The sequence below is a fragment of the Struthio camelus genome, chromosome 2 (genome assembly GCF_040807025.1).
Source record: "Struthio camelus isolate bStrCam1 chromosome 2, bStrCam1.hap1, whole genome shotgun sequence".
NCBI classification, from domain to species: Eukaryota; Metazoa; Chordata; class Aves; order Struthioniformes; family Struthionidae; genus Struthio; species Struthio camelus.
Window position 1 is genome coordinate 85601233 of NC_090943.1, and position 23792 is coordinate 85625024.

The window sequence follows — 23792 nt, forward strand, 5'->3', positions numbered from 1 at the left end:
TGGGAAAAACGAGAAGGTGATACACTGAGTTTAAGCAAAAGTGTTTTATCTGATTCTACTCCTTGAGCCATAGAATACAATTTCAGTGTAATGAAAATACTGCAGTTCTATAAATACAAGCATGGTATTAATTTATTATGGCATATGTGTTGAAGTACCCATTCAATAATTCTCCTAAGCCTATCCTACAGGCAATAAGATATTTAAAATCAGAATTATTAAACTTGAGTCATTTCCTAAACTGAGGCTTGCAAGGATGAAAAAGTGATATTCCACTTTGCCTGAATGGCTCCCATCACAGCATGATGCAGAATTAATTCTATACACAGCAGGGTAATTTTAGTAGGCTGCAAAAAACAGCAACTCCTAAATTTCAGGGTGTTACGAGTCAAAAGTAGAATATAATAGAAATTAAAAAAAGAAAAAAACACCCACCCATATGTTTTACATGAGATTCCATCTGCCAGATTAGTTAATTGCTCTCTATTAACCAAATCACTTTGAGAGAAAACATAAGATACCCACCTGTTTTAGGGTCAACAGAGAAATATGGCTGTCCCTGAAGAATACTATATACCACTCGGGCGCTGTTTCCATATGTAGGGTCATCTGCATCTGTGGCTGTCACCTGTAGAACAGATGTACCTGCATATACAGGAAAATAAAAGTTAATTGGCAATAAATATAATTCTCTGTCAAATATGCGTATTTTCAGATGCACTTTTGAAACCTCTATAGTCCTCTTGTTCTAAAATTGAGAGATCGGTAACATCTTCTCTATATATTATCATTCTATCATATTTTTAAAGAATGTACATTAATCTGAAAAAACCTCTCTGTGTTTAACAATTAAACATATGTAAACATATATAATAGCTATATAGCATGCATATCTGTACGTGTTCACACATATAGACCCCAAAGCTGGATAACGCTCAGACTTCTCAATATCTCAAGACTACAGATTTCAGGAATTTTTTATCTTCTACAGTACAAACTGATCCTGAAGCACATATTTAAAATATTTGCATAAATGCCCCAAAATCAATGAAAGAAACTAAAGGAGTCAAAATATCTAGCTATCAAATAGCATCAAAGATCTGGAAATTAAGTAACTTCATTAAGATTGCTGGAATTCCAATGATGGATTCAATAGTGGAAAAAAAAAAAATTTAGAAAGATAAGGATTTCAAAAGACCAATATTTTTATGCTGTTAACAGATTCTTTTAGTAAAACAGAATTGTAATTTCTTGAATGTCACTGAGTGGGATAACTTACAAATTATATTTTGGAGAGAATAAAATGCAGAAGTACAGAGTAGGTAGATTGAAGGCAAGAGATTATATATTTTACAGTGTTTTTTCAAGACATTTAATGATGACTCTTTTTTGCCATCTTTCCTGGACATTTCACACAGGAAACCAGTAAATGAAAGACTGGTAAGTTATCAACGTTCAGTCTTCGTGCCATGTGTTTACCTTTCTACAGACACTGCTTTCTACAGATTCCTTTGGTCCACTTTTAATAATAGAGAACTAATAATAATGAAACTGGCTCCTTTCATGTTATTCCGCCTCTGAAAGAAAACTGAAACTTCTCAGTTAAATTAACTGCTGAGGCATCACCTCCACTGTGGGGTGTTCAATTTAGCATTTTAGTTCTGATCAGAAGTATGCTTCTGAATTGAATCCCTTGATCTCCCCACTCACTCTACTTTGATTTGCCTCATGGAATGCTTTCAGAGCACGCTAACCGGGTGCCTTGGGATGAAACTAAACCAGAAGATGTGCTCTAGCAACACATCTGATTTATTCTGACTGCTAATGGCCATTCAGTCCCAGGGACGACATTAGAGCTAGAATAAAGTAAAACTTCCCAAAACCATACAGTGTGGACACTGGATCCCTAGTTCCAAATGTTTCACTCTACAGCTCAGTTTCCATTGCACAGAGGTATTTGTTAATGCAGAGATCACCGGTGCGCACTGGAAATGGAAATACTTAAAATCAGTGGGTCTCAATTTGAGTAGAGCTAAGCAAGCATGCACATCTTCAAAAACTGGGTTTCTCACTGAGGGAGACAGTATCCATTCAATTGTGCCATCCTGTAACTTGGGCATGGAAAGTTCCTTTTGGTTTCTGCACTGGGAATGCAGTAAAACGTACAGCAGATGCCTTCACAGTTAAATATAGTGTCTTGCAGTCTGTGAAATAGCTCAACTACATAGTCTCATAGCCAAATACTATATGCTCGCAGCCGATGAAGGATACCTTGATGAATTTGAAATTTGAATTTGAATAAGAAAAGCTGAATATAGGAGTAAAATCATGCTGCAGATAATGGCCTATTTATAGTTAATCAGGCTTTAATGTAAAACCTATTAAATTACTGAGGGAAACAAATACGAATTAAAAATAAGTGTAATTCCCTTAAATTGTTCTAGGAAAATTAAGTCATTTTACTTTGCTATCTACACTTAGCATAAAAGTTCCCGCAAACCGTAACAGATCACTTCAAATAATGGAAAATGCATTTTTTTACCCTATTCTACAGCTTATCTACATGCCCTTGGGATATATTTCTGCAGCTCAGTTCAGCAATAATTTCAAACTTGAGGTGCAAAAGCTTTAACTCCTCTGTCTTCTGGTTAAGCTTGTTGCATACACTAGTGAAGATTTCTCTACATTAATTTGTTGCTTTAGCATTATTCATAGCTTTAACCATTTTATGTTGAAATCTTCTGTGTGTGACCATTAAGGACTAACAGGATGCTGAAACATGTTAATTCTGTTCTTTTTAATTACATACAACAAAAATACACTTATCCAATAGACAGCCACCTACTAGACTTTGCTAATGAGAGCACTGGGCAGCTCCTGTGCATCTTTATATATAGATTACATATATATATACATATATATATATATATTTTTTTTTTCCCCTGCCTCTGGGAACAACAGTTATCAACAGCTGCTTATTCTTTCAACAAGTTGTAATCTCAATTGCACTTTTCCCCATAATTATAGAAAATTAAGGTAGGCTTTGGAATAGATGAACAGATCTGGGTTATTTCAGAAGAAAATACCTGAAATACCGAGATTTCATGGTGCACCTTCCTCAGGAACTTTCTTCTCTCCTCCCCTTATTTTAAAAGACAGGGGGTAGAATCTTAGTGCTTGTATTGCTCATTGGTGTGGGATAAAGAAAGAGACAGGGCTAGAGAAAGGAGGTATCTCACTAAGTAGCTGACAGGTCATTTTAGCATGAATAGAGCACTATTATAGCTTAAATTCCACCACAGCGATTTTCTAATACATCCATATCTCTCTCCTAGGAAACACCCGATGATAGTAATTTGGCATTGAATAGTGGAAAAGTGTTCTTCTCCTATCTGAAAGAACACTTAAACATATTAATTTAAACTCAATACCTCCCCCTCCAACCCTCATTCAGTACAATGTAAGTCATCAGATGCTTAACTTTTCCACACTATTATGGAAGCACGCTCAGCATCTTATAGGATGTACCCACAGTGGCTTTTTGCCTAGCTCTTGTCTGATTTGCTGAGCACAGAGGAAAGGCAGGTTGTGAAAGCTGCGCGTCAGAATGCCTTGCTAGAGAAAAGGTAAAAAGTGTACTTTTTCCTTTCAAGTTCTCCTATCAAAGTTAGAATCATCTAAACATCATCGAAATGACAGACAAATTGTTATTCTGAAAGTATTTGGACCACTCAGATACAGCATCAGTTTTTGCTGTTGAGCTACGGTGGAAGCTATGTGTAACGAAGGGTTTAGGTGAAAAAGTATACAGTACAGCTGCCATGCTATTTGTAATGTTAATGACCCTAAAGAAAAGAATCTAATACAAGAAATAAGTATCTAATTTCCTGGAGACCTTAGAAGTGATAAGAACATCAGACCCAGAGGCATAGCTTCCATACTTTCTTCACTAACCTACTGTGAAAGTGCCTGTCAAGGAAAACTCAAAATTTTGCTATGAAAGCCTTTTGACACTTCAGTTAGGCAATAAAAAAAGACTTTTTCCCCCAAAGTGAAAGCTTTACTTATTCAGAGTATAACTATCATTCCACTTGATTTCCCTCTACAGTTTAGAGGTTACATACTGGGAATTCTGAGCTTTATACTGAGCTGTAAAATATGCCTGTACACTCTGAACGTCACTCTGTAAGTTTTGCCTTTTTTCTGTTATCAAAAATAAACATCAATTCATTTGGGAAATCAAATTGCAGTTTTATTTCAGAATCTTTTCTTCTGGTTTTTTTATTTTTTTCAAATATGTTTGCAATAAAAAATTTGCAAAGTTAAATATCAACGAAAAGCTGAAGGGGAAAACTTCAATCTGTCTCTCTGAAGACAAATTTTTCATGTTTAATGAGGCAGTTTAATAAAATGTGTCTACTGAGAACGCAAATCTGTATGCATGACTTGCCATCGTTTGCTGCACTGTTAAAATCTCAAATGGATCAATGTTGAACAAAAAGTATAAGAAGCAAAAATAAGGCGAAGATTAATGAACACTGGGAGTTCCTGTCAAACTGAACTAATTCTTAAAATTGTTCTAAAATAGTAATAGTCAACACAACATGCTTCATTTTCCTTCTACATTAAGAAAATAGTGATTTCACCAGGAAATAATATCTGGAGTTCAGTGCCTGTAGTCCAACTCTCACTATAGAAAATCTTAATATTTTTTGTCAGCTCTTTGTAACAGAAGATAAAAATCAAACAACACGGAAAGATAAATATGCATGTGCCACGCGTATCATATATATGAACACTATGAATAATGTGCTCTAGATTACCTGAAATTATGATTACTTCTCATTATAACATCCTGGCAAGACGTTCAGAAAAATAAGTCCAGTTTACCTATTAATTTCCTAAGAGGGATTTATTGGGGATACATTCCTTATGCATGATCTCAGTACTAGAAAATTCAATATGCAATGCTTCACTCAATGCTTCACTCGAAGTGGGTACGGAAGGTTTTTGAACATGTTTCAATTTCCTTTTATATTTAGATAATGATGATTCTTTCATAAACCTTAAATTAGAGAATAGTTATAGCTCTCAATGAGATTGAGTGTTTTTTACATGGCAGAAGAGATCATTTCAGATGCAAAACTGGGTTCTTGGGCCAACCTGTAGGCAAAAAGCTCAACGAAGTCAAGGCATGGGTGTTTTCTTTCAGCTCTTTCAGCGCAATACATAAAGCATAAATAATATGTTCACTTCATGCCACAGTGAATAGTGATCTAATATTTGGCAAACAGTTCAGCAAAACTGAACTGTACTTTCTTGTCAATGACTAAAGAGAAGCAGTCTGACTGGTCCTGAAGTTATTTAGAAACAGATCAAGAAAATAATTGAGAAAAGTTCAACTTAGGGGAAAAATATCAGCTAACTCCTTGATGACACAGATAGGAAGCTGCTGCTGAAACTGAACAGCCTGAGATCAAAAAAACACCAATATCACCTGCCATTCAGGATGAATTTTGTTACAGAGAGACAGTAACACTGAATGTTCTTTAAATTCCTATGTAAAACAGTGGAAGAAAATAAAATTACAGTAGCGAAGCATCCTTAGACATTCATGAAATAAAGAGAAAAAGATCAATTATGTATAGACTACACAGCTAAATGTCAAAAATATACTTATTATGGAACTAACAGAAATGGCATAAGGATCTCTTATCATTTGACAGAAAGAATATATCCTACGAAAGCACTAATAGAATTAATCTTCCCAAGAATGTTAACAATAGACTGCTTTCAGTATGCCTCAAACACAAAATCAATAAATGATCAAGAAAGATCAAAAATTTGCAATGACAATATAATGCAGGCCTACAGATGATTGCCTGTATGGTAGGATATCAAAATTCAGTTTTAGTCACACCACAGGAAAGCTTTGCAGAACAGATATTTCAATGACTAACTTGAGGTACAGCAAGCAAAAGATTTCATTAATAAAACATATGCATCAGTGCTTTATCTTATCATTAAAACCTCTGTGGTTTAACATAAACCACTTTGATTCATAACTCAAAATACCATCCCGGAATAACACAGTATTGTCTTTTGGTAAAAGGTAATTTCTATAATGTAGTTGTGCAGTAACTAAATACTGGGATTCAAACTATTATAAAATTATGACTAACATTTATATAAGAATGCTACATTCTGAGAGGATAAAAAGAAGAGAACTTCTACAAACAAAATGAAAAAGAAAAAGAAAAAAATAATTATATTAGCTGCTCTTGACATTGAGGATAACATTGATTTCCTTTCCACTGTGTTTCCTCATGTATAGATAATAAAAAGCTTCCACAAAGAGGGAAGAAAATAATCAATTAATTAAAATGGTTTTCTTTAAAGACAAAGGAAACTGAAGAAAGAGGAAGGATGACTGAGCTGTGCATTTTTGGAGACAGTCGATAAAGGAAATGAATTTCACATCAAGACAGTCTGTGATGTGACAAGAAACAACTGAGATAAGAGCTAACTTAGATGTTATTGCAGTGAACCACAACTCTGCAATAACAAAGCTTAGTGACATAGTGAAGAATCAAAGACAATCAAAGAAGCTTCCCGCAGGCCCACAATACTCTTACTGGCAGCTCTGTTCCCTCACAGTAATACTTCCCACAAAGGCATACTGCTTGAATAGTTCTGGTGTTATGACATCCACAGAAATACTGCCATTTGATACTTCCAGGAATCTCTCCTGGAAATGATATTCATGATACTACGCTTAGATATTTAAAACAGGGAATTCTACATTAAAAACATATCCTGTTACATGTACTCGCATCACTGTGTGGATGCAATGGAGACCTGTATGTTTACAACTTTGGGAAGTAAAAGATGAGATCAAGTCACCAGGATCGGAGAAGAAGCCACAGATCTGGAGAGCAACAAACAACTAGCTAACATAATTTGCAAATGATTTTAGGAACGAAAATATCTTCAGCTAATAATCTGAAAATCTTCCAGAAACCGACCAAATAGGAATCGTTAATAAAGATCATTCTTCTGGTAGAGGCCCAGAAGAGGATATTATAAATATTAAAGTGTAATGTGGGAGGAGGGGAAGATGGAAATTGCAAGAGAAGATGAGATGGAGATTCCAGGTTAGAAGGAAAAAGACTGTTGCAATAACAAAATTCACATAAGCAAAGCTGAAGGCTAATACGGGAACAATGACCTATGAACAAAGTGGAGGGAAAGAAATGAAAGGAGATCGAAGAAAGATGTTTCTCCCTTCATGCATTCTTGCTTCAAGAGGGCAGATGGAAAAAAGAAAGGCTTACAATTCTCCACCGCTGGGAAGAGACAGCTGAAAGAGTGTACTGGGAGAGGACTTAGGAAGAGAGGAGAGAACTGGAGAAGAAGTAAGGCTCCAGAAGTAGTTATGAGAAAAGAAAGAATGAGGTTAAGAGTGTAAGACAATTAGGATGCAGATAAGCAGAGATTTTTCAAATCATCATACATAGGGGACATTCTGAGAAGAACGTCAAGGAACTGTTCCTACATGTCAAGGAAGTGGCAGCGAGAGAAAGAATGAAGAGGCAGTAATGAAGTCAGGGAAAAAGAATGATGGTGGAAGAAAATTTTTATATACTATTAAAATATGGTAAGTCTGAGAGTCTATTTAATACAGTTTGATTTTTCATGTTAGACAGGTAAGAATATTTAATCTCTATTTCATTCTATCTCTATACAAGAGTAACTCCACTTAGGTCAATGAAGAAGGCACTGATATAATCTCTGTTTCCAAAGTGCCACAACTCTGAACTCCACAATGCAGGAGTAAGATTTAATATATTTTGGTCTTCCCAAGGTTGGTATGATTACTACATGTTGGCAAATATTTCATAGGCCACATTTCATGCATACATGTGAGACAAAAATGCAAATGTGCCCAGAACGTACTAGTTTTACAATGCAAATCTGTAATGGAGGTGATTGTTTTGGTCCTTTTGGTCCCTTCACAATTATTACTTTGTATACTGTGAAACTGGCCTGCTTCCATGAACAGTTTAGAGTGAAACTTCCCTCATTATACAACCACGTATATCTGAGCCCAGCACAGCAATGTCAGGTGATGCCTATCTCAGTTCAACATCTGGGTACTAGAGAAGAGGAATTAAATGCAGATTTCCAGCCTATCTACACTCAGAAAGCTGTGCAAGGTACCCTCCCATCCAAAATTATGATAACAAAATAACGTATCTGACTTCCAAGTTTGGAACAAAACACTTCTGTTATTTTCTGGTCTACTCATATGAATCAACGTTACTATTCAAAGTGATCAAATGATAGCAAACCATCGAGATTCAGTGGCACTAGTCATTCATTCTTATACGTACAATCAAACCAATATTTTTACGAGAGCTCAGTAACTGCATGCACTTTGCTGTTTTTCCCTTTTAACATTTACAAATTCTACTCTACAGAAGTTAAGTCTATCACTTGCTGATTCGACAGACAGCAAGGAGAGAAGAGCAAATCATCTTTGTATATATCCACTTGGAAAAGTAAGACATATCTTGGACTTGAAACTAGTTTCTTAGATGGAGCATGAAGGGATGCTTTGGGGGGGAGAAGTGTGGGTCCATAAGGTAGTTACCCTGTACTGCCCTTTTCAGTAATAAAGGCAGTAGACACATTTCACAAAGAACAGTCATTCCAGCGGAACTTTCTTTAAAAAGTATCTAGAACAAAAGCCATATCTGCATCTCTCTGTCCTATGCTAGTTAGGTGTTTTTGACACTGTGATATTAAAGGGAAGCTATGAACCAATTTCAACACCAGAGAAGCAATAAGTAAAGAAAATTGATTGTATCACGCAGCACCCCTATGAATATCTGAACTACATTCGTCACAGGGAAAAATGAAGATCGATACTTTTTGTACTTTAGTTTGCTTTACAAAAACTTAATAAAGGTAAACACACACATGAGGCCACTGATCTAAAATAAACTAGAAAATTACTGTTCCTTTGTATTTAATTCTGTGAATTGCACAGACTACTTATATAGACAAATACAACTGAGAATGACATAAGCATTCAAGTTGAACAGGGATATATTAATAAAACTTTTGTCTAGAGTGCAAATTACTATTTTCCTAGGAGTGCAACAGAACACATTTGTTAAAGCACTAAGAGCGACCGACTCTCCTCTACAGTCAGCACGTATGTGTACTGTTTTCTTGATACAAATGTCCCTAGTAACATACAAGGTTGCATTTGATGTCTTCTTACCATCTCTTCTCAACTCCGTTATCTTTTGCACCTAATCGAGGGTATAAATAGCTTTGTCAAACAGTGGCAATTTCACTTGTAAAAAAATTGCTGAATAGAATAATTTGTTTTCCTTACCCATTTCAGACATCTCTGGCACAGTAACAATGTATGGTCCATCTGTAAATTTTGGTGCATTGTCGTTGATATCCTGCACTTTGATAATAAATTCAGATTCAGGCTCGAGTGGCTTGTTTGTCCGTCTATCAATAGCTTGGGCATGAAGCACATAGTGTGTCTTCTGCTCTCGATCTAGGCTTTTGGTTGAATGGATGTCTCCCGTCGTGTCATCAATAATAAATATAGTCCCCGCCCCTTCTCCAGTAAGAATGTATTTGACTGATCCATCACCTTTGTCGGAATTGGAGTGTAGCTGTAGAATATATACATATAAAATTACATAAAATGACACAGCACGTTCCATAAAAGGTTATTGCACATACAGTAATATAAACTATAATATCTATTGTTAGCACTGTCTACTAAGTTGTTAACCTTCTCTCCTTCTGCCATAAATCCCTGTATGCTATTTTTGGCAAAACAACCAGTTTTTTTGGGTTATTTCCACCCAAGCGTGGCTCATTTTTAAATTGAGATTTCTGCGATTCTATGTCCAGTCCAGGAAATCTCTCTACTGGGACGTTTTAATTTTATTTTTGTTTGGTTTTAGTCCTTCAGCTAGTTATTTTAGAGCGCTAATTGCTTGAAACTCTGCCTCGAGCACTAAACCTGAAACAACACACTGAAGATTTTGTGCCAATCGTATTTCAGTCCCACCACTTGTCTTGTCTTCTGTGGTCCCAAAGACAGTGCCATTTACGGCAAGAGGAAACTGTGTGCAATGTGGGAGTGACAGATGCCTGTCCAGGATTAGTCTACCTCTCCATAACACACAGCCATTTTCTCTGGTTTTTGTTATTAGAAAATCACTTAATTTATTTGCCTCTAAATTATTCATAAGGAAATAAACAAATTTGACTGATACATCTGGCATTTTAACTGTTCCTAATAGACACTTTGTGCTGTAAAATATACGTAAGCATATTATATATCCTTTTCTGAGTAGAATAAGGCTTAAAATCTATTGAAAAAAAGAAGTCTGGAAAAGTCACTATGTACCCTGGTGTTTTGACCGCTAATACCAAACAACTATCCACCCAGTCTCGGTGCTTGTTGTATCTAAAAAATTGCCTATTTAGATTTAAAATGAACATATTTTCCCGGGGAGGGAAGAATGGTTTTGTTGCTAGATTGAGAAGCTTTGTGTTTTTTTTTTTCTTAATTCAGAATCACTTTGAGAGGAATAAAATGTATATATTGCACTGCACAATGAGAAAAAAGTGATAATATTGAAATGAACAGGCTCAGCTATTGTGTAACCGTATTGTGATCTTAAATCAGAAGGGAAACATTCTGATTTTAAGAATTCGCTCATTCTTATTCTTATCACACTGTCCTGAATATCTCCTAGTATCTGTTACGTGGCAGTACTAACTTTCTATGCAGAATCTGAGCAAAGCACAAACAGAATGCCTATTACTATTGTTAATTAATGCAACACAAAGGGTCAGTTTCCAGACCCCTTTCAATTCTCAGTTTAAAAACCACTTACTATTGGGGTACAGAATAAAATAACACTTCTGAAGGAGGTTCAAACTTCAATCTTCTTTTTCCTGACTTAAATTGGAAGACAGAGAGCGCCTGCAATTTTCTCGCTCTCTTCTGTTTAGCTTTTTTGGCAGGTCTTTGTCTTGCATTTAAGATTAACTGGCTTGCTATTCGTAAAAACAAGAGGCATATGGGACTGGGTGAGGTTTTTCGTCTTGTCTCTATTAAATCTAAGTAATTATGACGTTGTACATAACCTATATATTGTTCTGTATATTTTTCTGGGAAAAGCCCAATAAACTTAAGATCTTCAGGTGATATAAACCAGCCTAACTTCAATGCACATATACTTGTCTGAGCTATAGAAAGATCTGACTGAATAATCAAATTGAACTGGGCCACTACTTTGGACCCATCTTTCCTATTTCCGAAAAGCAAAAACAAACAAAAGAAACAGAACGTGTCTATTTGCTTGGCTTTGCCTTTAGAAGACAGCTTGACAGTGTTACACCTTCTCTTTTCAGTTGTGATCGGCCAAATTCTGGTTACACGCACATGTCTGATCATGTTCACAAGATTAGTGGATTCCATTAACAAACACATAATGCATCCACTGTAAAATGCCAGACAGTCAAACTTCTTATGCTCCTAAAGCCAAAGTGGTCTCTGAAGTGGATTTCTTCCTAGAAACAGGAATACTGGGCATTCTAATACCGCTATGCTGGTATTCTCATGTTAAGTAAGCAAAATTGTTTTTCTCTTGTTGCTGGTTCCTTTTTGATAAAAGGATTTCAAAGTGTTAGTTAATGTTAATGTTCTGTAATGTTGTTAACATTTGCTTCAGAAAGACTGACTATAATTTATGAAGAAACCAAGGGAAAATCTGCATGCCAATGAATAGGTCAAATTTCCTTAGTTAGTGAAGCTATAATGAACTCGGGTTATCCGGAACTGAAAAAGAACAGAAGAAACTCCACCCTTATTCTCCTCTTTCAACTCTGCCTGCATATATGTTGGAGCACATTCAGGTTTACCACGCATAGATCGCAGCACAAAACAATGTATTTACAATTAGAAATACATGGGTAAGATCTTGGTTACATGAACAGGTGAGACTCAAAAGGATAAGGAACTGCTGTAGAATTTAAGGAGTCTGCTTTCTTCCAAAATGTCAAATATCAACTTAGATACGGATTTCTAATATCATACTGCAGAAGGCCATGTTGAGAAATTCACTGCAATAGCATGAAATGCATGGAATGTATGGAAAGTTAACAACATTAGATTACTGTTGCTGTGCAGAAACAAATATTCCTATCTGCAATCAGTGAAAAAAAAAAAAAAAATTCAAGCACATTTTGTATCAAAGGGCTCTTATGTCTGACAGGTAATAAAAGATAAGAAACACAAAAGATGCTCAACTGATTGCACAGTCAACAAATTATACACTATTCCTTCTAAATGTTACGTTACCCAATAAACTGATCAACAAATATGTGGGCAGCAATGTTATTAGGAGGAGGCAATTATGTGGGTATTAATAGAACTTGAAATCCTTTGATTTGCAAATGTCTTTCATACTGCAGTTGTAAGGCAACAACTGGCAACATGACAAACTTAAGAAACTTGAGTGTCTGTTTTCCTGCTTCCTGACGTTCCTTATAGTATTTGGAATGCAATACTTTGATTTATGCCTTTTAATATCTAATGCTGATTTTTAAATTCACCTGGGAAGACCTTGAATAATATTTCTATTGTATAACTAAGGGTCCTTTCCTTTGTGAGTTGGTTTATATTTCAGTTTTTCTGTAAAGTAAAATAAAAAAGGAAAGTAAAAGATGAAATAAGTCTTTTTCTTCTTTAATACTTGCATCGCAGTACAAATTGGCCCAAGTAGAAGAATATCAAGCCTTCTCTCCAAAGCTGTTTGCAGGATGTGTTGTACTGAAGAGAGCTCCTGGGAGTCCCTGGTCAAGACGGTGCCTACCAGACTAACGAGAGATTGATATCCTTGGGCATGGCACACTTTCTTTTCCCCGCTTACTATGAAATCGTCTCCACAATAGGTGGCTTCTGCCACAAGAGCATTACTAATTGGAGTAAATGCGGCTCACTAGTTAGGGTACGAATATATGGTTTGGGAGGCTGTACTTCTTCAGCTACGTCTATACTGCTTAATAAAAGACAGTACAGGAGTAAATTCTAGCTGGATCACAGCAGACTCTCTGAATCTGTTTGGAACTAGTCCAACTACTCCTTTCACACTAACTTGACATAGAGGAGGATACTGCTATGCAAGGCAGACTCAAGCCATTTACACTTTTTAATTCACCTTTTCGGACATAACCTGTGTGACCAGGGGAAAGTCATTTGAACCCAGATCTCTGTAAAATATGTGGGCATTTCATTTCAATGAGACGTCGTCTCCTCTGCCAATGCCTACTGCAAGAATATGTACACACTAGAGAATGAGATATTCATGTGCTGTAGCAATGCAAATAAATAGCTTAGATAAATAAAAAATGTCGTGTTCTCTCTTCCCCTGTTATGGCAATTTAAGTCAGAAAGCTGGAATGTTGGAGTAGTCTCTTAATTTAAAAAGAAATATAAACACATTGCTAACTGAAACATAATTACTCATAACATTGAAATGAGTAATGAGCGTTGAAAAGAAATATAAGAAAATATGCCAAACATTAGAATACAGCTCTCTGATTTCTGTAGCAGAGGGTTTAACTATGCATGTGAAAATGTTACTGAAAGCGTCTTTCATTGGCTTTAGTTTCTAGGATAGTCCAGCTCATCTGAAAATTATATATTGACTTACGACATTAACTTTTTAATTGCTATTGAAAGAAACTTTTTTTGCATTAATTTGTTTCAGCTGGCTTCACCAAGTAATCTCACCTAAAAGCCCGACCCTTTTTAAAAGATGAGGCCAACAGTTTACCAACATAACCAACAGAGTCTAAAGCAGTATGCAGTCACCACTAAGCTACATCTTCAGTCTCTCAACTTGCAGTAAGTATAGACTACTGAATTTCTTACGAAAATGCTTTTTCTATTCTAAGTGCTGGACTGACTTTTGAAAACATTATTTATTGTTGTTTACGTGGTTATGCTCCTAACAAGAATAGATATACTAAATATTCCGAATCTACCTACCACTAGAAAAAGCCAGAGCGCTTAATTTTCATTCCCTGTTGGGCATTATTCCTGTCTTTATGTCTCTGAATTTTTATCTGTTTAAGGAAAAAAGAAACTGTAAATAATAGCTGAAGAGCGTATCTGGAATGTCACCTTTATCAACCCAGCAGGTTCCTTTTCTTGACATATTTAATAACAGTTTGGCTTCAGGATGATTTATGATGGTTCTTCAATCTTTAACTAGCCAATATCAGCAGAGTATGACTGATTTAGCAGAATGGCAAGCAAGGTGTCCTTGTTTTACTGAGACTTACACATTTTTCTTCCATTAGTCCAATTATGTCCTTAATTTTCTTTTCATATCCCTACTATAGAAGGGCTAAACTTTCCAAAGGCATGATTTCCAGAGGTATAATTTAAACTTTCAGTTAATGAGTTTCTTTATATTTTTATATTAATTTTAATACTACAGGTCTTTAAATACATGCAACTCAATACACTAACATACTTATTGCAGTAAAATGAACACAGAGACTGTAGGCTTACTGCTCAGATAATATGGTATTGTTACTGCTGGTGACAGCAAAGCAATCAATCAGGAGGCCAAAGCGTTAACAGCAAAACAAAACGGTCAGGTGGCTACTGCTTAACTACAGGCCTTGTTCGCTACTCTTAATCCTCAGACTTCTTTTACTTAGTTGTTTTATCTAATGCTTAGTCATACCATACATTGTAACATTTAGCCATACACATATGACAAAAGCCCAGCAAACGACCACAGGTAAGCAGGAACTGTTGGACAGTAGAGGGACCAGTGGGAAAGAAGCATACCCATGAGCAATATAAAAACAACCCCAAAAGAACCCCAAAACTGAGGAGGACCAGAAGAGGAAGAAACCAGCACCCTCCTGGTGAGAGCTTGGGATACTAACCGCTTGCAGTGACCACCACTTCTCTGCACTTGCTTAAGGAAAACAGGCAGTGACCAGGAAACCATGCATGACCATGAGTGTGGAAGAAGCTCAGATTTGCAGGGCAGTTGCAAGGTAGAAGAGAGCCTGTCTATTAGTAATTTAATTGCATGATTGTTTCCCCTCATTTTGCTTTAATTGAACTATTTGGATTACTGGTGTGTTGTGTGGGTGACATACTGGACTACTGGACTAGCAATGACTTTTGCTGTATTTGAATTGGACTAGCAATAAATTTTTGGATCTGTATATAAGACACATTGCCTTCTGTCCAAAACAAGAATTTATGAAAGGATTTCCAAACGTGCTAAAATATCTGGTTTTAAAATCAAGAACTGTTGCACTAACTTCTATCTAATGTATCTAAACAGACTAGAAGCAGCTATGTACATATCAACTGGAGATTATTTTGAAATAACTGTATATAATTAACATAAAATTTATTGTTGACAAATAATAAACAAAAAAAATTATAGGCAAAGAATTCCAATAGGAGAACCTGAGTTCTGGTAGTGATAGCAACTGTTCATGTAGGTGTATGTGTACCTTAACCAGAAGAAATTGAGTCATTTTGCCAGAGAGATTCATAGGTATCTGTAGAGAAGAAAGTAACGGTGAAACTTGGGAATGCTATTTTAGACCCCAGAGGAGAGCATGCTTTATCGGTTACAGGTTCCTCTGTCTCCTCTTCACTACTTTGTTTCCAACCACATCTCCTTAACCCAGACACACACTCTTTCTTCAATATACCAGTCTCACTCTTCACATTGCTCATAACCCAGTCTCTATCCCTCTGCCATCCTCATTTAAAGTCGTCCTCTAATACTTTGTTTTCCAGCTTTGTATCTGGACAGTTCCAGCTTTCTGCATAGACAATCTGCTGTCTTTTTTTCCTATGACTTGATTCGCCACCTATTGTTTTTTTAATCCTCTTTTTCCCAGTCTCTCTCCACCACCTCATCTCTGACTCTTTGTTTCCTTTTTCTCTGTATCTGTCTCCTATCTAAACTAGCTTTCAGTTCTGTTTCTTTGTTCAAATAGTCTGCAACCTTCCCTTTCTGGGTCAACTTTGTTTGGGTACCTTAGGCCTTGTGCAAAGAGACTCTTGCAAGATTAGTACATACAATCTGAAAGCATAAAGAATTTATGCATCGGCTAATACGCAGAAGATAGCTATGATTTAATAAGCTACTAGGCTAAGTATAAGTATGGTGGAGCATGGTGCTCCACCATGTATGTCCATAAGGCACACAAAGCAATAGGCATCACTCAGAAGGAAAAAGATCAACCTCTGCCACTTTCCGGAATGAATCTTTGGTGTTGTTGATGTGTCACCATCTTTATCACAACTCCCTGTGTTTTCCTCACCCCACCCCTTTTTTTTTGCCTTTACAATTCTTTAAACATTCCATTTGTTTTTGTTTTTTTTCCTCAAATCATTGAGCTACTAACAATCCTACCTCTATAACTTTACCTTTCTTATCTCATGTGACTCTACTCTCCATTCTTTCTCACAACCCCTCACAGCACGGCAATTTCCTCAGCAGTATGAAGGCTACATGGTTTGGCTGTGGATCACAAATAGCTGAACTCAGGGTGGACGGAGGGAGAGGACTGTAAGCCTCACCTCCTCTCCCCAAGTTGGCAAATCTCTGTTGCACCATCATTCAGTCAGTCTCTCTACCTTGCCTAACTCCCATCGCTTTTACATTTGAATCAGGAAACTCCTTCGACTTAATTTGTGGACCACCTTCATTCACTTCATACTTCTCAAAATTGCTGAGCCATTTTAATTCAAACAGCAGAAAAAACACAGCCCTTCTCCCTAACACCCCATCCTGCTCCCCTCTCCAAATAGCTTAAAAAAGGTATGGAAGAACTCATGTAGAAGAAGAAGAAAGGAAAGACTACCCTCGCAGTTCCTTTCCGCTAATAAAACATCCCATTACAGGTCCCTTCCTTAGTAAGGGAATGCAAATGCTTTCGGCAAATCAGGATCTAGAGGGACACAGGTGGGTTTTTCCCTCTCAGCTCCCCCGCGTTGAGAGAAGCACTGCTGTAGAGTTCTCCCGCCGTTCTGGCTGAGCTGATACAGCTTTGGTTCACTGAAGAAGCAAAGACTTGTAAAGATGTGACGGACATCGAAGCCCCCGCCTGTATGGGTGTGGGTGCAGTGGGGGGAAAGGAGTTCAACTCACTGAAAACAGCTCACAGCTGAAGATACTACTTTGAATCGAAGGAAGAGTCACACGATGAGTTTAGCTATTCTGTGACTATTAAATATTAACAAATGATATACGAGTAATTTACCTCCTTCGGTAAAAATGCTTATATTTCACAATAGTCAAAATATTTCATATTTTGTTTTAGATTTATTTCAACAGGAACAAGTATCAAGATTTTTATTATCAAAAGGCATACGTTCTCTTAATTCCTGGCTGCCACTGTCAGACCTGCTCTCAGCCAGAATCTGCTCTCCATTCTTACCTTTCTTCTAGATACATTTCCCTTTGATGCTCAGACGCCTTTGCCTCCAACTTATTCCTAAACAAAAGCTACTGTTTTGATTTTTTTTTTTTTCTGTTTTTCTCTTTTCAGTGGACAAACGGATTTCAGGGGATTCTCCCCCTCCCTCCCATTCTGGTAGTATAGAAAGCATGTCCCTTTTCTTTATCAAGGATACAAAAGAACATGGCTTATCATAATAGAACTTAAGAGTTAGTAAACAACGACCGATTTACTCATCTATTAAATTATACGCAGTTCTTGCCATTATGAAAAAATATTGTATGTGCAAATTATCTTAAAGTATACTTTATTTTATAAGCCAGCTATGTAGTCCATTTAACATGAAATAGCATTTAAAATGGCAACACCATCTCTTCTTTGAATAAATTAATAACCGTAACAGAAAAAGAAAATATTTCGTAATACCAGTTGCTGAGCTTTAGTCGTAACGTACTGAGGCTAATTTCTAATTTCCTCAGTATCCACCCGGAACAAAGTAACATAGTAAAGAGCAAGTAGTAACACTGCCATTCAATTCCTCAGGGCTTAAATATAAATGTAAACAAGAGTCAGATTGGTTTTGCAGCAAAATTACATATGTAGCAATGACATTCCACATACTTGTATTTTAGCTAACATGTATATTTCTGTCCCTATAGAAAGTACTAGAAACTAATATTATGAGATCGCAATCTGCAGTGGAGACTAGGAAGTGAACTAGAACTAACATCAAAAGAGCAGCAAGAAAAGAGAGAGGAAAAAAAAAGCCTTTCAAAATATTCCATAGCAATAACAGCATTTGTAGCAAAACAAGAACAGCAGAACTAAAAGATAAGAGTACTGCAAGAATCAGTTAATTCAATACACTAAACAGTTGGTTTTATCATCATTATTATTATTTTTTCCCCTCTGTTTCAGTTACTATGTATTTTGAATAAACTATGGTCTTCAGGTTTGTGAGCAGGCACACTCGTTCAAGGAGAGCAGCGCAAGGTCCCCTCTCCCGTTCGGCCATCGTTGCCAATCAGTTTCGCCAGAGAACAAGAGGGCCCCACAGGACACCGCCAGTGCAAAGCCGACCTATGTATCCAATCACGAAGAATGCCAACAGTACTCCCAAACAACAGGAGCTATGAGCTTTTAACAAAGGACAGGAACATTCATTAGAAAAGAGCGTACGTATAATGTTACTTAACTGTTGTTACTCAGTATGAGGTACTTTGTGCTTCATGACAAACATGCTTTATGATATGTATAAAGAATTGATGTTCCAATACTCAAACACTAAATAGAAGATATTTTATCTTCTATCTAACAAGAACAGCAATCATGCTGACTTCCTTGGTGCTTATGTAGACACAGTATGTAATTTCAAAGAAATGCTACAATAACTTAGCAGTAGTGAAAAACACATATAAAACAATTCTGAACGGAGCACACCGTAAAATTATAGTCTAGCTGATGCTACCAAAATGTTCATTGCGCCTAGGCAGTAAAAGCATCCTCGGATTTGCTGCACACTTGCTTCCTTTGGTCTGAACTATAAAATACGTTTCAATGAAACATACTGCTCTGGGCAATGTCACACCTTTTGATGGAATTCTCAGAGGGAATCATTAGCCCAGGAGAGAACTGAATTATCTACAGCAGTAGCCACAAACTGAGAAGAAGCTATTCCACACCCTTGTCAAAGAGAGGAAGGGAACATAGAATTGCAGTTGCCCCCATCTGGTGAACGGGTTTTCTGAGACAGAAAAAAATCACTGGATCACAATCAGCCAGGAAAAACAGGACTGAAACACTATTAACTTCACAGTGTAACACTACAGAACACAAACATCTGTTCTTGTAAGATGCGTTCATTTGAAGTCCAGTCCTTTGCTGCTACTTTTGGGGAGACTGAATAATGGCAAAAGTATGCAGGTGAAATATCTGAAATAACTTCAGGTATACTAAAGCTGACAAAAGGAGGACTCAAGTAGATGACAAGAAAAACAGAAAATGGAATCCTAAAACAACACAATGAACACTTATGCACAAAACTGTTTTTGTTGCTTTTGAAGAACAATATACAATTTAGGAAAAACAGATTCTGAAATTGTGTTTTCAGTGTACTCTGTGTCTGAATCAATATATAAGAAAAATACTTCAGTGCTGCTGAAACTTCATCTGAATTCTCTTCACAGCAGTAGACTTTCATGTCAGACATTTTTTACTTGGACAAATGATATCATAGGCACACAAACTATTTGTTTTTCAAGAACTTAGTTTTACAGGTTTTACAGAGATAGACCGTCATCCTGTTTGCAGAATATGCTGATCAAAATCTTCTAAAACTGTCATAACTATGCAAATATACTTTTTTGCAGGGCTAAATGTCTGCCGCTTATTAAACTATTACTTTCAAATATATCTTTTTGGTCGGTACATTTTTTGGAAAAAAAGATTATTTTTAAAATAGAAAACAAAAGAAGACTCTTGTTTGTCCAGTATTTCTCTGTAGCCAGGATGATTTTCAGAGTGTGAATATATAGTGTTTTAGATCACGGAGTAGCCATTTGCAATGATATTTATTGATGCAGACTGACTACTACATATTAATATAAGTGGTCTCTGTTATACTATATTGCCTTTATTCTTTACTAAGTCAGGAAAATCGTACTACGCTCTTAGCACAGAGTTTTAATATTTAGCTCTCAAAGTCTCATTGTGCACAAGGGCAGCTTCATTATCTCTCTTTCAGAGATATTAAACCTAGGTCCACAGGCATGAAATGAATTACCAAATTTATCCAGAGACAAGAAAAAAAAAAAACGGATTTTAAATGAATGCTCTATTGTCATATTCAACCAAATAATCTCTCAGCTCCTCAAGATCTAGGCCACATTTCTGCTTGGCTTTTTTGTATGCTAGCCAAAAGAATGGCTTTAAGGGGTATGAACAAATAATTGATGCCTGGGTCCACCCTACTTAACTCTATAGCGTTCTGTTCTTGCAGTACGTGCCTTTTTTTCTCCCTTCTGATGTCGTATGTCACTAAGCAGTACATAAAACTATTTTATGAACTCTAGACATTTATAAAATTGACTGATGTCCAGTTTTCTGTATCTCCTCAAAATCACTGTCACCAAAAACTTAATTTAAAATAAACAAATCCATAATTGTGGTAATAATTTTGGATTCACGGATCCTTGCAGGAGGCCCATTAATTTGAGCAGGGATCCAAGTGCCTTGATGATTCCCTTTCACTAAAAGAAGCCCTGGCTACATTACCATCACTACTGGGAGAAGCATATTGTTTTACTTCAATTTTAGTACACCAGGCTCTGACATTTTATTGTTGATCGCTCTGCATTACAATTGGTTACAAAAATTGCACCCTGCTCTCACTGAAATGAATGTGTTATTTCTACATTTCAGTACGGAGGCATTATGCCAGTATAATATACTTCTGAAAAGCTTGCCTTGTGTATATAGGGGCACAAGCAGATGATGAAAGTGATTTGGTTCACGGTACTAGTCTCTGCCACAGGCCCTCCTGGCTAACTTCTACTTTACTTAGATAACTGAAGCACCGCTATGTTTGTAAATGCCTTACTGTTCAGTTGCACATAAAATGAACAGAACTTGAACAACCGGGTGGATAGGAGTCAGTCACCGATGCATTAAACCTTAAAGATACAAAAAACAGTCCTAGAACTGGCACCAGTAGCCATGCTTTCATATGATAAGAATATTTGCTTACAGCAGTGAAAATGTCAAGGTCAGAAAAATGATTAGCGCATATATGCTGAGAACAAAAAGAGAAGCTACAGTTAAGCGTTTGGAACTTCTCCGAAGCAATGAAACCTTTACTAGAAAACATCGCACATTTATGACAACTATGGAGTAACAGTGCGGTTTCTGTTTCCACAGATGCTCTTGACCTTCATTCCTGGAGCTTTCTCAAACTCAGTTCAAACTCAGCTTTTCCCTTCCATCTGCACAGCACAGGGGAAAATATGAAGACATCTATCGCACAGAGTCTTCCAAAAGGAAAATATATATATTCCCTTATTGAACACGAATGCCAAAATAGAAACGTTTACAGGTTTTTCAAAATGTGAAAGAAGTGGTAGTTCTCCAAAGCTCTGACCAATGAATTCCATATTAGGTTCCATATCCACGTGCATAACTCCTATTGATACGAACAGGAGTGATGGCAATGACTCATCAGAGCAGAGAGCTATGAATGTAATGGAACTCAAACTTATGGAAAGTATGATTTTTTGTTTGTTTGACAGTGCTTCAGTGAATACTGTTTATACTGTGAAAAATTAAGACAGAATTTTCACTTTTAAGCTTTGGGAAAACAGCTCTGTAGTTTACCCATGTGATAGTCTAAATTACTTGTTCTTCCTTTGCTTTTCCTAAATAATTTTATGAAGATAAAAATAAATGTGTGATTTTCTGATGTAGTATTTGTGAGCCGTGCAAAATTAGCAAGGGGAAATTTTATTTCAGGGATTCAATTAGTTACTCAATTACAGAGTTTGATTAGGAAAAAAATATTACGTGGAGAAGTTCAAGGAGAATTATTTAATTTACCAGCTTTCTCTTATCCCATCTTCTCAAAAATCTCTTACTCATTTCTAGTTTTGAGGTCTTTGAGGCACTAATTTGCTAAGCAATTTATATGAATGTGGAAAGAAAACAGATTAGCGACTGTCCAGTGACTTCTATTTCAGCTGAAAAAAGTTGTTTCATCCTGAAGAAATTCAAAGGAATACACTATCACACATTACCAAGAACTGCACAGAACATTTTTTCAAAACAATTTCACCTCCATATTTCTGTGAGCTTCTTATCAACTCATGTTAATGTACTGTTCCAGGTCAAACAAATACCTATTCTTTTTATTGTTTTTGTCATTTTACTTGTTAAAACTCCTTTGTTATATACTTTTCATATATTGGAACGCAGTGTGACAAGAAGATCAGAATACTAATTTATGGAGGTACTGATTCACTATCTCTATACTATTTAATACTTAAAGGTATGTTTTGGTTTTGAATCTGTCATGACATTTCATCCCTTGTATGTGGCACATAGCCTGTGTTCCTGTTGGGAACAATTTACATTCGTAAAAAAAATCTGCTTCTGTATACAGTTTCCATTATAATTGTCACAAGTGATAACTCTTAATTATCTCCCTTAAAAGAGAACATAATTTTTGCTTCTTATCACTTTTCTTCTTCCTATAATACAGCACTCTTGTTGTGTGCTAGAATCTGAATACACTGCACGACACAGGAACAGAGCTATATTATCATAGCAAGCAACTGTTTCTATAAATTCCTTTAAAAGGTCGCTACTGCCTCAAAATTTGATGATAACAGAGAATGCCGTCTACATTACTTTGGATATCTCTGTTGGATAAGTCGGAAGAATATCAGTGTTCACACCAGAAGTTAATCACTAGCTCCCTCCACAGAGGTAGGTCATATAACGTTGGTAATAAAGAAGTGACAAAGTGGTGATAACCGTAACAGTGATGACCAGACTTTTACAAGTACAAATAAAAAAAAAAAAACAGGAAAATATCAAGAGCCATGAACAGGAATGTAAACTAGTACCTTTAAACTACTAGCATGCTTTTTATGAACTGACATAACGCTTTCTGGATCTCAAATGGATGTAAATGGGATTTCAAGGTATCTTTTTTTTTGCATATTTCCATACGTTAACACAGGCACTGTCAAGAAGCACGGCTCCTTAGCTCAGGGCAACTTCTTGTTAATCAGGTGATTCTTACCAACAGGCATTGCTTTTGCAAAGAGGCAGTGTGCTCTTGCTCTCCTATTCTTCCTAGAGTCATTATGACTCCACCTTCCATAAACATCTGCACTGCCACCACTACAGCCTTTGGTTTTAAGACAGAATAAAACTTTCATTATTTAGATTTGGTTCAGTACAACTTCTGGACAAGTAAAACCAAAGTTCTGAAAATCTTTACTAACTAATTTGTTGTCAGTTTATGACTCGCTAGCATTTTCTGGGAGTTAACAACATTCCTGCAGGTACCTTTGCTACTTTTGGACCCGAAAATGTCATTGCAAGTCTTGCATGGTGTCTTTTCATGTACTTTTCCATCCTTTCCCAGACCAGGACTGTTCTTTGTTATGATTGACATCATACATTCTAGCAACGAGGAAAAGAAATGATGCTAGACTTGCGCAATAGCAACCAAA

The 23792-nt window shown here is 36.4% G+C and overlaps 1 protein-coding gene across 19 annotated transcripts in view; it reads right to left on the reverse strand.

Moving 5' to 3' along the window:
• The window catches only part of CDH18 (cadherin 18), a 562593-nt gene that overhangs the window by 132786 nt on the left and 406015 nt on the right, over positions 1 to 23792 (reverse strand). For 18 of the 19 annotated variants that reach the window (XM_068931463.1, XM_068931461.1, XM_068931473.1 and 15 more), the window contains 2 exons: positions 9407 to 9701; positions 526 to 645 (listed from right to left, as the gene is read on the reverse strand). In XM_068931463.1, coding sequence (XP_068787564.1) covers positions 526 to 645; positions 9407 to 9701 — 415 coding nt within the window. The remainder of the gene's footprint in view (positions 1 to 525; positions 646 to 9406; positions 9702 to 23792) is intronic. The other variant, XM_068931475.1, reaches the window with a different exon arrangement.